General features: G+C 35.9%; 1 protein-coding gene across 1 annotated transcript; it reads left to right on the top strand.

Moving 5' to 3' along the window:
- The first annotated feature begins 464 nt into the window (after positions 1-464).
- On the top strand, positions 465-6,687 carry marchf5l (membrane-associated ring finger (C3HC4) 5, like). The gene is made up of 7 exons (XM_079803964.1): positions 465-593; positions 1,109-1,208; positions 1,291-1,493; positions 2,711-2,841; positions 2,919-3,102; positions 5,603-5,769; positions 5,856-6,687. Exons 2-7 carry the CDS (start codon positions 1,180-1,182, stop codon positions 6,015-6,017), a joined length of 876 nt encoding a protein of 291 aa, XP_079660090.1. The 5' UTR covers positions 465-593; positions 1,109-1,179; the 3' UTR covers positions 6,018-6,687.
- The last annotated feature ends 11,507 nt before the right edge of the window (positions 6,688-18,194 follow it).

The raw sequence follows: 18,194 nt of genomic DNA, 5'->3' as shown, positions 1-18,194 counted from the left end.
TAATTTTATAAATGTATTTATTAGTGCTGGGCAATCGATTAATCGCGATTAATCGCATCCGAAATACAATTATGTTTTATGTTTACATAATATATATGTATATATAAATACACACACATCCATGTATATATTTAGGAAAAAAATGTTATATTTATATATAAAATATTTATATATGCTATGTCTATGCTATGCTATTAATCAATTGCCCGGCACTAGTATTTATATGTTATGCTTATATAAATACATTGAAAATACAGTGTCTTTAAATTTTTGCTTTTATAGGGGCAAAATAATGGAGAGGATAATAGCGCACAACTGCAGTAGCAGAGCATTTTGAACAATTATCCAATATACTTAATTTACTTTTTATTTAAGAATTATTTTACAACAAGTGTGGCTAAATACATGGATAAACATCAAACGGATGTTTAAGCACGTTTGGGACATTTATTTTGACAACCGGAAGTGGCTTTTCCGGAAGTTGTTCTTCATGAGGTTGTTATTCTGTCCTCCGAGAAATTGAAAGTGTCAAATCAGCCAGAGATCCAAACTAAACGTCTATCAGAATTTTTTTATCTACAAAACATCTTCAGGTGAGGATCTACATTTGAATTCAGTAAACAATGTTGGCTGAATGGCCCGTTTTGCCATGTTTATAGCTGTAAAAACTTAAATGTTGAGGTATGGGGCTGTTTGGTTTGGTTTACAGTGAGTGAGTCATTCCAAATGACAATTGTGTTGAATTAAAACAGAATTTACATCTCAGAAATGTTCACTGACCTGACATTCATACGTGTTCAAGGCCTGATTAACACAAAAATAATAATGATAATGTAATAACAAAACATTTATAGCGCATCTTTCATACAAAGACAGACGTTAGAAGAACGAATATCATTTGATTATCATGCCATGGATCATACCATATCTTATACTGTATTTAAAAATGACTTTAATTGAATTATTTAGTCATTCTTGTAATATAAATGATACTAACCACCCTAATATAAGCTCAATTGTACTATGTTTTTAGCTCCAAGTATTATTGAATAAAAAATGTAATATAGCAGATATTCTTGTATTGAAGTCTAATGATCTCTGTTAACAGGTGTTGTACACTGAGCCTGCTCTGGCTCACTCATGTTTGAGCTGGAGACCGTGGATCAAACCTGACACAAGATGGCCTGTGTAGATGAACCTCCAGAGAAGTGAGTTTCTCCATTTGTTGTGAATAACAGGTTAATAATACTCTCTTAGTTATGCCCTCACTAACATGTTGTCCAACGACAGGCACTGCTGGGTGTGTTTTGCCACAGAGAAAGAGGATCGTGCTGCAGAATGGGTCAGTCCGTGCCGGTGTAAGGGCTGCACTAAGTGGATCCATCAGTCTTGCTTACAGCGTTGGCTCGATGAAAAACAGAAGGGAAACAGCGGTGGAGCCGTCAGCTGTCCGCAATGTGGCACTGAATATCATATAGTTTTCCCCAAAATGGGTATGTACACGTCACCTTTTTGAAGGGAGACTTACAGATACCGTTTTCCTCTTTCGTTGTGTGTCTTGTCATAGATTCATACTTTTTTTCGAATCATTGCATATTTATAAAAAATATTCTGGATCATTTTCACACGATAACAGATCTGTGTTATTGCTCCAGCGTTATTATTAACTAAAACTAAACTATTTAAAAAAACTTTTTTGTTAACTGAAAATAGAAATGAAAATAGAAATATTAGATGAAAAACATACCGTAAAATACGGAAATAAGTGTAAGTTGAGGTACTAAAATTACTTAAACTCAAAAACGAATAAAAAAGATAAGCTATTAAAAATAATTTTGATAAGTGAAATAAAGCTGAGATAAATTATAAATATTAGATGAATAACTTAAACAAACAATTCAAACGAAAATTTAAATACTGAAATAAAATAAGTGTGTTGAAATACTAAAATGACTAAAACGCAAATAAAATTAAATGAAAGCTAAACTATCAAAAAATATTTGTTAATTGAAATAAAGCTATATAAATATTAGATAAAATATTGAAAATACAAAAAAAATTAAATACTGAAGTGAAATAAGTGTAAGTTGAAATACTACAATTACTAAAACTTTTAAAAATATATTTTTAAATTGAAATAAAGCTGAGATATATATATATATATATATATATATATATATATATATATATATATATATATATATATATATATATATATATATATATATATATATATATATATATATATAATTAGATTAAAAAGCTTAAATGTAAACGAAAATTGAAATACTGAAGTGCAGGTTGAAATACTAAAATTACTCAAACTAAAAAAAATTTTACTAAATAAAAAAACAAACTAATAAAAAATGGCAAAAGCACATAACACAATTATTAAATGTCTGGCATAATATTAGCAAGCTGAAATTAAAATGAAAACTGTCATTCAACATATTATTAAATCAAAATAAATCTTCAAAATAAAAATTTGTCCTCTGCATTGTAATAGTATATAATACTAAATACTGTTTTATAACAGTTTTGCACTCATTTACACTTATCATTATCATACATTATCATTTATTTAATTTTGAGCTCAGTGCACAGATGCTGTGTGGGCTTACTAATGACTAATATTCCGACGTTCTGTTTGGCTGTTATTTTGGTCATTTATTAGGGAAGTGTTGAATGTGTGGTTTTGTCTCTCTTCCAGGGCCTCTGGTGTACTTCCTCCAGCAGGTGGATCGAGCTCTGTCCAGGGCCAGTCCGTTCGCTGCGGCTGGAGTCGTTGTGGGCACCGTTTATTGGTCGGCTGTGACCTATGGTGCCGTCACGGTTATGCAGGTGCGTTAAAGACGGAAGGAAGAGAGGAGATCGGCTCTCCTTGGCTCTTTTGAACACTTCTTCTTCTCTGCTTTTAGGTGGTGGGGCATAAGAAGGGTCTGGATGTGATGGAGCGTGCGGATCCTCTCTTCCTGCTCATGGGTTTACCCACCATCCCCGTCATGCTGGTTCTGGGGAAAATGATTCGCTGGGAGGATTACGTGGTGCGGCTCTGGCAGCGACACTCTTCCAAGCTTCAGATCTTCAGCGGGCTTGTACCTGGTATGCGGGAAGACGGGGTTAAAGGGATAGTTCACCCAAAAACGAAAAGTTTATCTGCTTGCCCACAGGGCATCCAAGATATAGGTGACTTTGTTAGGACACAAATTAAGTTTTTTAAAGGGTTACTTCAACGATTTAGCATTAAGCTTTGTATCAGTAGAAACCCCATAGTATATTCGAATGATGGTACTTTTCCCCCATCATGTCCCCCTGAGACGAGAGAATTATGCATTTTATGCTCAGATCAGGCATTAATAACGGAGCGGTGCTGAGCAAAGTGAGTGTTTCAACTTTTCAATGAATTCCTATGAAAGTTAAGCTTCCTTAGGCATGATCTGAAAATCGTGAATTTTCGTGAATGACTGCCGCGCTTACCTCAGCTCTGCTCAGCTCTTCGCTCTCGTGATGTATGAAATCTGACTCCTGCTGCGTCTGTGCCGTTCCTTTCGTTCGGCTCACTCACACTTTATTGAAAAGACACGTTCAGTTTTTAATTGTTGTGTTTATTCTCTAACTGAACAAAATTATTTTATTACTATGAAAAACAAAATGACATTGGGGAAGTGATAACCAGTGGCCGTGGCTTGGGAGTGGCCTCGTTGGGCAGCGAAGCAAGTGCATTCTGGGAGTTGTCATCTTTCATCCGCATGAGACAAAAATACATTTTCTGTCTTTTCTCAGTCTAGAAGGCACCAAATTAAAAAATAATTTCACATTTCTACTACATAAATGACACAGTTTAAATACACTTTCATCTTTCCAGCGGTGAAGTAACCCTTTAAAGAAATCTCTTTTTATCACTCCATAAATCATAAAATACTGTCAACAGCCAGAAACTTAATTTTTTATTAAAAATTACAAAAGCACAATGACTAAACTTAAACTAAAAAATAATAAAATGAAAGCTTTTATTTTTATGTTTTCAGGTTTCATTTAGATTTTTGTTTTAGTCATTTTGTTTTTTAATTTTTGTCATTATTGTTTTTTTAAACTATTAACTATTACATTTAGCTTTAATTTATTTTTATATTTTCAGTTAATTTTGTTGAAAGGCTACAAAAAATGGTAAATAAAATCACTAAAATTAAAAAAGCTATATATTATTGTTTTTAAAAAACATAAAAATTAAAATGAAAGTTTTAATTTTTATGTTATGATTTTAGTTTAAGTTTTAGTCATTTTGTTATTTGCTTTTGTCATTATTCATAAGAACAATTGTCATTGTTATTTTTATATTTTCAGTTAATTTGTTGAAGTTTAATTTTATTTTTAAAATTAAAATAAATTTAAAGTAAAATTGATAGAAAGCATGTATTTTTACATTGCCAGTTTTCATTTTAATTTTAGTTTAAGTTTGTCACTTTATTTGCTTTTGTTAAATTTATTTATTTTTAAACTATTATATTTATCTTTTTTTTTTTACTAAAATTCCGTTTTATTTTTAGTTTAGTTTCAGTGAAGTACTTAAAGTACAAAAATTTTAACTGAAAAAAAAAATTCAAGATAAATAGGATTTTTTTAAACAAAGGGCACGCTTAAACTAAAATGAAAATGAAAGCTTTTATTTTTATAGCACAACAAAATGACTAAACTTAAACTAAAATGAAAATGAAAGCTTTTATTTTATGTTTTCAGGTTTCATTTAGATTTTAGTTTGTTTTAGTCATATTGTTTTTTAAAACTATTACATTTAGCTTTAACTATTTTTTTATATTTTCAGTTGATTTTGTTGAAGTTTAATTTTATTTTTAAAATTAAAATAAATTGAAAGTAAAATTGATAGAAAGCATGATTTTTTATATTGCCAGTTTTCATTTTAATTTTAGTTTAAGTTTGTCACTTTATTTGCTTGTTATATATATATATTTTTTAACTATTATATTTAGCTTTATTTTTTTACTAAAATTCCCTTTTATTTTGATACTTTAGTTTCAGTGAAGTACTTAAATTACAAAAATGTAAACTGAAAACAAAATTCAAGATAAATATGATTTTAAAAAAAACTTTAACTAAAATAAAAATTAAAGCATTTATTTTTATAGTGTCAGTTTTCATTTTCATTTAAATGTGTCACTTTTTATTTTAAAAAACAATTATATTTAGCTTTATTTTAACTATATTTTTTTACTATACTATATTTTAGTACTTCAAGGAATTCACTTTAATTTTTACATTTTCAGTTCATTTTTTGAAGTACCAAAATGACTAAAATGTTAAATATAATATAACTAATTCAAAATATTATAATAGTATATACATAATACTAAAACTACACTGATTAATCCAAAAATGTACATTTTGACATCATTTACTCACCCTCTCATTCTAAACCCATTTTAATATGTATAAATATTTGGTGCGTAGCTCAATTTTGGGTGAATTGCTCCTTTAAAGCATCTTAGAATTTAGGATTTACTGTCATAATCATACCGTAAGCTTAAAATAATAATAATAATAATAAACTTTAAAAAGAAGCATAAAATATAATCTGTCTGCACAGGGGTGGGTCGTACTCTGCCCCGCGTCCCAGCAGACGGAGGTTACGGAGGAGACCATCTCTCTGTGTCTCGCACCCTGTGCGGGGCCCTCATCTTCCCCTCCATCGCCAGCCTGGTGGGTCGTCTCCTGTTCCGCAGAGTCACGTCAAACCTGCAGCGCACCATCCTGGTGAGTGTCGAGAGGGCGGAGCGCCTACCATACAACCCGGAATTACATTAGCAAGAGCGGAGCTTAACCGAGTTTTCCTCTTCCAGGGTGGCATCGCCTTCGTGGTGATCAAGGGAGTGCTGAAAGTGTATTTCAAACAGCAGCAGTACCTCATCCAGGCCAACAGACACATCCTGAATTACCCTGAGCCCGAGGGACGAGCAGACGGCGCTGTTGAGGACGACAACGAAGACAGTAGCAATGAATGAAGAGGATGCACTTGAACAAATGCACTGTAGTTTAGGATTTGCAGAATAAAAATACATATTTACGGATGTTTAAGACATAATTTTTCAGCTTCACATGGCTCTAATATAGCACAAACACGTTTGCTATGTGTTATTATAATGCAATGATGGCTGGAATTCTTTCATCTGTGAGGAACATACTGGGGTGTTTAAGTGCTTGTGATAGCAAAACACACCTTCAGATGGCGCCAAATGCAAAGCTGGTAACTGCACTGCGCACTGATGTCTGTGGTGAAGAAAGACATTGTAATTTATGCTGCAAATGTACCAGCAGAATCATGTAATGAGAATGAGTTGACTGATTCTAAAAGGCAATACGCACTTGCTCTTTAAAGGCAATTACAAATAAAGGATAATAAACACAGAAACTTTGACTTTGCATTTCTGTAATCATTTTTGATAAAGGTGGTACAACCTGAAAAAAATCAGTTTGCAAATCTTGAGACCTGTCCAGGATCAGAGGTCATATTTGACCCCCAAATCAAAAGAGATTTATATTTGTTTTATATTATGCATGTGTTTTGAATTAAAAAAAATAAAACCAATTTTTAGGACCATCAAGATTGGTTGCATTGTTACATTATTTCAAGGAGGCACAGCGTGGAAAGAAACATCTGGATCATTTCACTCCAAAAATGAAAGAAATAATAAATTCTATTCTGCATAAAGGTAGTTTAGATATGTGTTTTTTAGAGCTATACATTTTTTGCAATTTGTGACATTGTTTTCATGACAAATAAATGTATTTTCAGCCCGAATTCAAATGAGCTGTAATGCACTTGGATGTTTATTAGGGGCCAAGCAAAGAAAGTGCGAAGGCACCTATTGAAACAACCGTTAGATTTCTTATTATTACGCCATTGAAGTCTATGGCAGCCCATAGAACCGTTTGCGGGAAAGTTATGAAATTTGGCACACAGATAGAAGTCTGCCCAAAATTAACCACATCAATTTTGCCCTCTGGCGCCACCACCAGTCCAAAGTTTCACTCATGTTTATGCGAATAACTTTTGAACCCAATTGGCTAGAAACAAAATTATGGCTCAATTTGATTCGATTGCACCCTATGACGTCATGAAAATTTTCCCGCCATTTAGAATTTTCAGAAAAACCTACTTTTTCGAACTCCTCCAAGGCCGTTGCTCTAATTTTAACAAAAATTTAACCAGATCATTTTCAGACCATGTTAACAAAAATGTATGGAATTCAAGTTGATTCGTCAAATAGTTTTTGATAAACGTGCGAACAAATTTTACATAGCGGTTGCAAAAATACACGTAAGGCTATATCTCTGCAACACTTCATCATATTCAAACCAAATTTGGTACATGTCATCACAAACATGAGGCAACATGCAGCGTTTCGGCGCAGGTCTCGTTAGATTCCAGACGGCATGCCGAGTCATTTTGGCTGTCGGCCATTTTGAATTATGTGCTAAAATGCTGTATTTTATGAACACATGACCGGATTGTTATGAAACTCGGTATGGATCAACAGCACAATGTCCTGAAGGAGCCTGAGAAGTTTTGAAACGACCTAGTGGAGAATTTTTCCCCCCAAATGCTTATAACTTTGGGTGAGAGTAACTTTTTTTGTCTCCTAAATCCTTGCCGAGTCCAACGATACCAGACGAGACAAAACCAGCGTCAGAAGTTCGAAAACATAGGTCAATATCTACACATTAATGCCCACATGTCAAAATATTGATAGTAAGCGGTAGTAAAATCCAATCAAAGTCAGGTGTCTGTCATTTTTTAACGTGCTTTTCGAATAAATGTCTATAACTCCAAATTGAAATGAGATATTTTCACCAAAATTGACACACACGTATGGGCTCACTCTGAGGACACATAAAAAAATGATAGGATTGTGCCTCTTGGTGGTGCTCTAATAGAACAAAACAGGAAATTCCCATAGACTACAATGCATTTTTCAGCCTTTTTGCCTTAAATTATCTTTAATTACTCATTGCTGCAGTTGGTCTAACCCTCCCAGCCATGTTGGCATGTCTAATTGGCTTATTTGAGCTTGGCCCCGGTATTGCTGCTTGCAGCTATATTTATTATTTTTTTTTATTATTTGTGATTTTAACTGTTGTCTTATGTTAATATAAGGGGCCTATATGTATTAAAAGAAAATAGGGCTGTCAAATCGATTAATCATGATAAATTTCATCTAACATAAAAGTTTGTATATACACACCGATCAGGCATAACATTATGACCTTTCTAATATTGTGTTGATCCCCCTTTTTCTGCCAAAACAGCCCGGACCTCAGGCATGGACTCCATGCTCAATTGGATTGAGATCTGGGAAATTTGGAGGCCAAGTCAACCCCTCAAACTCGTTGTTGTGCTCCTCAAACCATTCCTGAACCATTTTTGCTTTGTGGCAGGGCGCATTATCCTGCTGAAAGAGACCACAGCCACCAGGGAATACCGTTTCCGTGAAAGGAGGTACATGGTCTGCAACAATGCTTAGGTAGGTGGTACATGTGAAAAAGTAACATCCACATGGATGGCAGGACCCAAGGTTTCCCAGCAGAACATTGCTCAAAGCATGCCTCCGCCAACTTGCCTTCTTCCCATAGCACATCCAGGTGCCATGTGTTCCCTAGTTTAGCAACGCACACGTACCCGGCCATCCGCGTGATGTAAAAGAAAACGTGATTCATCAGACCAGGCCACCTTCTTCCATTGCTCCATGGTCCAGTTCTGATGCTCACATGCCCACTGTTGGCGCTTTTGGCGTTGGACAGGGGTCAGCATGGGCACCCTGACTGCTCAGCGGCTATGCAGCCCCATACGCAACAAACTGTGATGCTCTGTGTATTCTGACACCTTTCTATCAGAACCAGCATTAACTTTTTCTTAAGCAATTTGAGCTACAGTAGCTCGTCTTTTTGGGCGGACCACACGGGCCAGCCTTCGCTCCCCACGTGCATCAATGAGCCTTGGCCGTCCATGACCCTGTCGCCGGTTCACCACTGTTCCTTCCCTGGACCACTTTTGATAGACACTGACCACTGCAGACCAGGAACACCCCACAAGAGCACACACACACAGATAAACTTTTATGTTAGATGTGATGAACCGCAATAAATCAATTTGACAGCACAAGAAAATATATATTTAATTTTTCCAATAAAACAAAACAGTAAAAATAGATGTATATGTGTAGCCCTTTACAATGCAATTTAAATCTGAAATAAATACATGTAAAACATTTACAGTAGCGAAAAGGATAATTAGATTTTTGTTATGAAAATAATGTAACAATGCAAATGGTCCTAAAAATAGGTGTTATTTCCCTTATGAAAAATTCATGCATAAAATAAAATCTCTTATGATTGACCTGTGATCTTGGACAGGTGTCTCATAAGATTCGCATGAAAACGGCTTTTGAAATAAGATGAAAACACTGAGTTGATGTAATAAATGCGTGTGTATTTAAGGACCGCAGAATAATGATGTTTATCTTTAACAGAAGTGTTAATTATCTAGTCGTGGTGGGCGCGGTGACGCGCAGAATCTCCCCGCTCCCCGCCGCCCTTCATGCTGGGAGCGAGTGGCATCGCGTCCTCTGTGCACTCCGGCAGCCCTTTGAAGGAATGGCGAAGACAAAGCTGAGGAAAAGCACCCCGTAAATATTCTGTTCCGCTTCTTGATCTCGTATTTCTTTATTTCGAGAAAAGGGAATACAAACTATGAATAATGCAAAAGTTTACAGATGGGAAACGGCTGGCTGGGAGAAAAGACAGCGGGGGGAGCGCAATCGGCTCACCCAAGATGACTTCATTTGGGTTTAAAAATAGGCCTACTCACAGCCGTAGAACATCTAAAACAGTCCTCTGGGATTGTTTTCGCCCACTTTTAAACATCTCTGCTAAGTATTACTACGGCAGACAGCCAGGCCTTGTTATAGCTGCCAATACAGTCAGTGGAACGTAAATGCGTTCATGACGCAGAAAACCCCCTCAATGCACTTGCTGCCATGTAATACTACGCATTCGTATTTTATAACATAAAGACGTAAATAAATGTCTTCATTTTAAGGCATTTTGGCCAAATATTAATTCAAATATTTTAAGATGCATAACAATAGTCTACCTTTAGGCTAGCAGAACCCATTTTATTTTTTTGATATTTTTTAAGTGGCCTACCTTGCAACAGATGAAAAGAAATGTAAGTATATTTAGCCATAATGGAAAAGTAATGAGCAAAGGAACATAAAAAGACACACCATTGTAAGAACGGCATTACATACTGCAATGTGCAGCCATGTAAAAAGAAAAGAAAAAGATAAAAAGGCAAATTTTGTGAATACTATTCATGTATGTTACTTTACATAAAATGAAAGTCTATGGAAATCTAGGCTATAAACAGCAGAACCAGAGCAAAAAGTGTTATCTAACATTGGCTCATTATAACTCATAAGTGGGTCGTTTTTGTTCTGCAGTAGCCTGCCTTTTGTAATCTGTAACTTTCAAAGCATAAATAGTCCTGTTGGAAGTATAGAGCACAACGGGGCTGAAGGCACACCTTAACCACTTAAACTCCCTGTGCAGAGTCCGGAATGACATCATCAAGTATATACTTTAAATTGTAAATGTCTGTGGAGGAGCTCTGACCTCATATGTGGTACTTTGGCATTTGTTTTACACAAAGTAGCTTATTTACACCAAATTATTCTGGGACCATTTCCGCCTGGATTTGGCCTACCCAAATTGAAAAGCTTCCCATACCCACATACAGTGGTCTAAATACAAAATGTTGGTGTCACTTACAGGAAACCCTTTGAAGTTACATAAAACACTGCTAAAAGGGATAAACATGTAAGTATATATTGTCTGAGCTGTAATAATTTTAGATTTTTTGGTTATAAATTCATTTTTGAAAGTGTGCAACTCAGGCCCTGTGTGCTCTAGCACCCTGCAGACAGTTTGGGCTGTTTCCACTAGATTCCAGAAAATACTGGAAAAAAGTTTTTTTGTCTGGATCATGTATGCAAGAGCTATTCAAATGAATCTGAATGGAGGAATATGACCTTTTTTATGTAATTTCCGCCATACCCCCCTCCCCCCATACCCATATACAGAGGTATAAATGCAATATCCCGATCATTTTACAGAAAACGCTGAAATTACTTAAAACACTTCTGAAAGTGATAAATATTGTAGTATATGCTGTGTGTGACATAAACACAAAATATTTTTTTTAAAAACCAGACAAACAAAATAGGTGTTTTTGATTTTTTTGGTTATAAATTCATTTTTGAAAGTGTATATCTCAGGCCCTGTGTGCTCTAGCACCCTGCAGACAGTTTTTGTTGTCGCCAGCATATCTCAGCAAACACTGGAAAAAAGAATTGATTGACACCGGGATATTGCATTTATACCACTGTATATTGGTATGGGGGGGGGGGGGGGGGGGGTTCGCTAGAGCATCTCTTGATCTCAGAGGAGTGAGGTTTACTCGCACAGCGACTACTAGCTGGCCTCCGTTACACTCACCTCCCTAAACCTCACTCCCATCGGGGTCACGGCACCAATGCAACCCCTCTTGTTCGAACCACTTGCTCCAAGTGGGACTCGAACCCAGGTCCACCGGCATGAGAGTCGAACGCTCTAACAAGAAAGCTAAAGGCTGCAACCCCTAGTGTCAGTTGTTAGAGCGTCTCTTGAAATCAGAGGAGTGAGGTTAACTAGCTGGCCTCCGTTACACTCACTCAGACAACATATACTCACCTAAAGGATTATTAGGAACACCATACTAATACTGTGTTTGACCCCCTTTTGCCTTCAGAACTGCCTTAATTCTACGTGGCATTGATTCAGCAAGGTGCTGAAAGCATTCTTTAGAAATGTTGGCCCATATTGATAGGATAGCATCTTGCAGTTGATGGAGATTTGAGGGATGCACATCCAGGGCACGAAGCTCCCGTTCCACCACATCCCAAAGATGCTCTATTGGGTTGAGATCTGGTGACTGTGGGGGCCATTTTAGTACAGTGAACTCATTGTCATGTTCAAGAAACCAATTGGAAATGATTCAAGCTTTGTGACATGGTGCATTATCCTGCTGGAAGTAGCCATCAGAGGATGGGTACATGGTGGTCATAAAGGGATGGACATGGTCAGAAACAATGCTCAGGTAGGCCGTGGCATTTAAACGATGCCCAATTGGCACTAAGGGGCCTAAAGTGTGCCAAGAAAACATCCCCCACACCATTACACCACCACCACCAGGCTGCACAGTGGTAACAAGGCATGATGGATCCATGTTCTCATTCTGTTTACGCCAAATTCTGACTCTACCATCTGAATGTCTCAACAGAAATCAAGACTCATCAGACCAGGCAACATTTTTCCTGTCTTCAACTGTCCAATTTTGGTGAGCTTGTGCAAATTGTAGCCTCTTTTTCCTATTTGTAGTGGAGATGAGTGGTACCCGGTGGGGTCTTCTGCTGTTGTAGCCCATCCGCCTCAAGGTTGTGCGTGTTGTGGCTTCACAAATGCTTTGCTGCATACCTCGGTTGTAACGAGTGGTTATTTCAGTCAAAGTTGCTCTTCTATCAGCTTGAATCAGTCGGCCCATTCTCCTCTGACCTCTAGCATCAACAAGGCATTTTCGCCCACAGGGCTGCCGCATACTGGATGTTTTTCCCTTTTCACACCATTCTTTGTAAACCCTAGAAATGGTTGTGCGTGAAAATCCCAGTAACTGAGCAGATTGTGAAATACTCAGACCGGCCCGTCTGGCACCAACAACCATGCCACGCTCAAAATTGCTTAATTCACCTTTCTTTCCCATTCTGACATTCAGTTTGGAGTTCAGGAGATTGTCTTGACCAGGACCACACCCCTAAATGCATTGAAGCAACTGCCATGTGATTGGTTGATTAGATAATTCCATTAATGAGAAATTGAACATTTGTTCCTAATAATCCTTTAGGTGAGTGTACTTACATGTTCATCACTTTTAGCAGTGTTTTATATAACTTCAAAGGGTTTCCTTTAAAATGACACCAAAATTGTGTATTTAGACCACTGTATGTGGGTATGGGAAGCTTTTCAATTTGGGTAGGCCAAATCCAGGCGGAAATCCCAAAAATGGTCCCAAAGCTTTTCACTATTCCTATAATGTATGATATACAGAAAAATATATTGTTTTGAACATTTATGGAGCAACAGATTTTGTGTGAAAATAAATCATAAGTGGTTTATTTTTATTTTTTTACACATGGGGCAAAAGGCACACAGTATTGATACAAATACTTTCGCTAAAATAATATGTTTTGAATAATGTCTAAGTTAATACTTGTACAAAACAATCACTTTAGCAAAGTTTGAACTATTTTCTGTTTATTTTGATGAATAAAAGTATTAATTTTTGATCAATAAATATGCTGTCATTAAAATATGTTAATATAGAAATACATATGAAAAATGTAGAAACAAAATAATTTAAAAAGTAAAGATTCTGAAAGCATTGAAAGAGATCCCATAATAATTTAATATAGATTTACAGTAGTAACAATGAATTATATTTTATTATATGATATGATTAATATCACATTTTTAAATACGATGGTTTCATTATAAATATGGTGATTATCTCTAAGATGGACACCCAACTTAATATATGATACTTACAATCTGAATCTAACATGTCATGTCAACAAATGGAAAAGTCAGCCAGCTGTTTATTATCATGTTAAATATGCTGCCTTTTGCCCCAACAGCAGGGGTGCCTTTTACCCCAAATACCATACTTTTACATATTCTTCCGTTATGGAAAGACTGTTGCTTTAATTACCTTGAACAAAACTGACAAACATTAACAAGACCTTTAGTCCTAAAGACCTAAAGTTAAGACCCGTTCACATCAAGGATGATAACTATAATGATAATGTTATATTTTAAAAAATCATTTTTAATGTAAAAGAATATCAGAGTCCACACCACAACTACAGGCTAATGATAACAACAGAACGTTTTTTTTGACAGCCAATCAGAATCCATCCTTCCTTAACAAGCTTGAGCATTTAAAGTGGCAGTTATGCTTATAATTGTGCTCTTATAGACGATTTTAACTCAAACTTTTTTGGGGAAATGTTTTTAGATGAATTGAAAGAGTTGTCTGAAGCTTAGTGAAAGTCGAGTGACCGTGGTGTAATTCATTTATAGCCTAGGCCTACCTTTAGCTTTTTAATTCTGCGACTGCATTTAAGCTTCAGAATTCAAGTTGTGTGCATCTGTGAAAATTATATTGACGGACAAAACGTGTTTCATAAACTTTTGTTGATCACAGAGCTTGTTTTTGTCTATGGAAAAAATCCTATTGGGTTTTGGTCGAGGGAGCCAGTGTGATGCTAACCGCTAGTTGGCCTACAAAGTGACGTCATACCTGCACCACTCTATAATAAACAAAATGATATCATGCTGGTGTGGACACTAATATAGTTTTCTTAATAGTTATCATTCTTGGTGTGAATGGGCCTTTATCCAATTAGCCAATACTCAGGGATTGAGAGCTAGCTAGGATGTGTATTAGGCCTATCTTTTTTCAATAGTGATATTATAACACATTTTTGTAATATCAAAAAGGATAAAATGTGAGGAATAAAACAACTAATACCACAAAACATCACAGAATTCATCAAATTCATTGCTAATACTGATGCTCAAACCTGTTTACCCAGCAAAATGATGTCACTTCCTGAAGGATGTCATTGAGGAACTGTCTTTTTTTTAGTTAATACAATACTAAATGGATAGATTAACCACTCTGTTTACTTAACTGTGATAAAATGGCACTTAAGCTTAGCATTTTCTTCTAATAAACAATACAAAAATGTGCTAAATAGCAGGAGCAATGCCCTCAAACATCAAAGAATATCAAATGTGCTGCATTAGCAAGTAAATCTGATTGCTGAAAGGCTATAGGGGAGATTCTGTCATATCAAGAAGTACACATCAAAGCTACTGGGCTTCCTTAGATGATGTATGAATAAATGAACAAAAGTAGGACTCATTTTTGATGAAAGTATTGCAGATAACCCACGGCGAGCTAATAAAGTGTGGTGAGAATTATAAAACAGAGAGGAGATGCAAGTGACAATCCCCCTGGACAAATGATGGTTATCCGTTTTCTATAAGCTCTCTTTTGCTGGTGCGTCCCCTGAGGCTTCGGCCTACACATCCTACACGAACCAAAGTAGGATTGTCTTCAAACACTTCACTTTCGGATATTGTTAGTGACGTGCTAGAAATCAATGGCAATTTAAAATAAGTGCATCTTATCAAGAATGAGAAAACAGGGTTAGCCAGAAGCTTTTATCTATGTGCCACACGTTTCATCTCTCTAATAGGAACCGGCGGCGGCGGTGAAATGGGACATGTGAGACAACAAATCAAGTGACCTGAGATTAGTAACACCTCTAAATAGGACTCCTTGACCTGGACACCGTTCACGGAAGAAAGATTTTATCACCTGGGATGTCATATCACAGACTGCTCACTGAAGAGCGGCATGATCTGGCATAAATTAAACTCTCTATGACAAGATGTCCTTTTGACCAATGAACTTCCAAGACATTTATATGTTTTACAGCTGTTTATAATTATAAGTGTTTTAAAAAAAACACTTGTGTTAGTCACATGAAATCTGTCATTAATTAAATTTATACAGTATACATACCATAGACTGTAAAAAAATATGGACGTAGTGTCCGTGACGTCACCCATAGGATTCTGAAGAGCAGTTTTCGTAAAGTAGGGTCGAGCTGGCCGTTGCCATCTTGGCAGCGGGTCACTCCCGGATAACAGAAAATGGGCAAAGAGGCGGGACGTGGGTGGTGCTGAGGTGACGCGATGACTAACAGACAGCAGATAAATGGCTATCCACCTGTCACTCAAAGTGGCCACGCCTTTAATTATGCAGAACTTTAAGGCTTTATATAATGTAAACGAATGAGTTATAAAAAGATTCACCCCTCTCACAGTTGTCATGAAGGGCAAAATTAGATATATAGACCAAAACCACAATTTGTACCCGGCTGTAAACATGTTTTTTTCAGCTGTAAAGTTGGGCATTTTAACATGGGGCTCAATGAGATTCTGCTCCCTTCTGGAGCATGTCCCTAGTGGCCAGTCGATGAATTGCAGTTTAAGTCACTTCCGTATTGGCTTCAAGAGAAAATGCGGGAGGTTGCCGCTTGATACATACACATATATTTGTGCTGTCAAAATGAGTGTGTTAACATGTGCAATTAATTTTTAGTTTAATGCGTAAAAAATATTTAGCGCAATTAAAGCAGCATCCATTTTTTCCTATCATCCTTTGGCTAGAGTTACATGATCATGCTCTTATGCATTGTCGTCATTTAAGCGCAAGACAAAAGAGAATGTGCTGTCTGTGAAAGTCCTGTCTATGTGACACACCAACCTGATCTCATGGCAATTCGTAGGTATTTTATGAGGTAGCTAATTGTGAGCTTGAACAAATTTGTAAGTAAATTGTACGCATTTGACGAGTTGCCCAATTCGCATGATTTCGTACGAATGACCAAACCTCAAACCCCGTCACTGCGGTTTACACAAATGGTACAAATTCATATGAGTGTGGTCATATGAATTCGTACCAATAAGCCACCTCGTACAAATACGTACAAATTGGACGTGAGATAGCGTTGGACACACACACGACGCACTGAAAGACGCGCGCCAGTATCGTGCGCACAGACAGTGCACCAGAAACGAGTTCTCTTTCGTGTTTGAATAAACAACACAGTATCGAGTATTCTTATAAGAGCCATCTTAAATGAGTTAAATAACGTTTTAAATGAACTTAAAGAGACGCACGTGTCAGATCCACATCATGTTCGGCAGGGGTAGATCTTAAAGGGACAGCAGCCTAATAAACCAGTTGCTGCGATTCTGTCATTAATGTTAATCAAAGAACAAAGGTAAAAGAGAAAACTGTAGCTTTAATAAGGATGAATCTATATTTAAATATGACATTTAATATAATGGGTTTATGTGAAGATTGTTTTAAAGGTGCAGTGTGTGAATTTTAGCGGCATCTAGTGGTGAGGTTGTGAATTGCACCCCCCACCACTCACCCCCCCCCCCCCTTCAGAGCACATAGTGAAGCTACGGGGGCAGACACAGGACAAAAATGTTGTCGTCGGAGAGAACAGTGACTAGCGCTCTATAGAGAAGTTTGTCCGTTTAGGGCTACTGTAGAAACATGACAGTGCAAAATGGCGATTTCCTGTAAGAGGACCTGCAGCGTCCTTTTAGATAGAAATAGCTCATTCTAAGGTAATAAAAACATAACAGTTCATTATGTGAGGTCTTTATACTCCACTGAAAACATAGTTATGTATATTATATTGCATTTCTGTCAATAGATAAAATACTATAAAATACTATACCTCATAAATACTAAACACTGAACCATTAAGTTCACTTAAATTAAAAGTTGTTTTTTAAAGACTAATAAATGTTGAAATTGATAGCTTTCAATTATACTGTAATGTTGAATGTCTATCATTAATGTTTAAAAAAAAAAAAATTCATAGAGACATTAGTATTAGAAGTATTAGTATTAGTGATACTGGCCTTCATAAAAAAAAATGCCTTTACAACAAATATTTTGGAAAGTAACTGAAATTATTACAATTTAAAAATATATAAAAAACAATGTTTTTAATCACGATTAATTACAGAAAAAAAGTGCAATTAATTAGTTATTTATTTTAAATAGATTGAAAGCACATATATATATATATATATATATATATATATATATATATATATATATATATATATATATATATATATATATATATATATATATATATGATTCCCAGGGAATGCATGAGGTGATAAAAGCTAAACCTTGAATCCAATGTCACTACAGCATCTGTAAAATGAAAATCATAAATTTTAATATTCCCCATTTTTTTTCTATCACCACAGGAATGCTATAAAACATTTACTCTCTTGTGTCTGTCATGAAAGTGCTGTTATGTTGCTGCCGTTATACAGGCTTGGCAAATTGGCAATATTTTTCGAAAGAGGCATACTCGACTAGTACCTTGACGTGCATCAAAAGGAAGATGCCTCAGGTG

The sequence above is a fragment of the Gobio gobio genome, assembly GCF_949357685.1.
Source record: "Gobio gobio genome assembly, chromosome: 22".
NCBI classification, from domain to species: Eukaryota; Metazoa; Chordata; class Actinopteri; order Cypriniformes; family Gobionidae; genus Gobio; species Gobio gobio.
The sequence above is the reverse complement of the archived record's forward strand: the minus strand, read 5'-3'. Positions and strand labels throughout refer to the sequence as shown.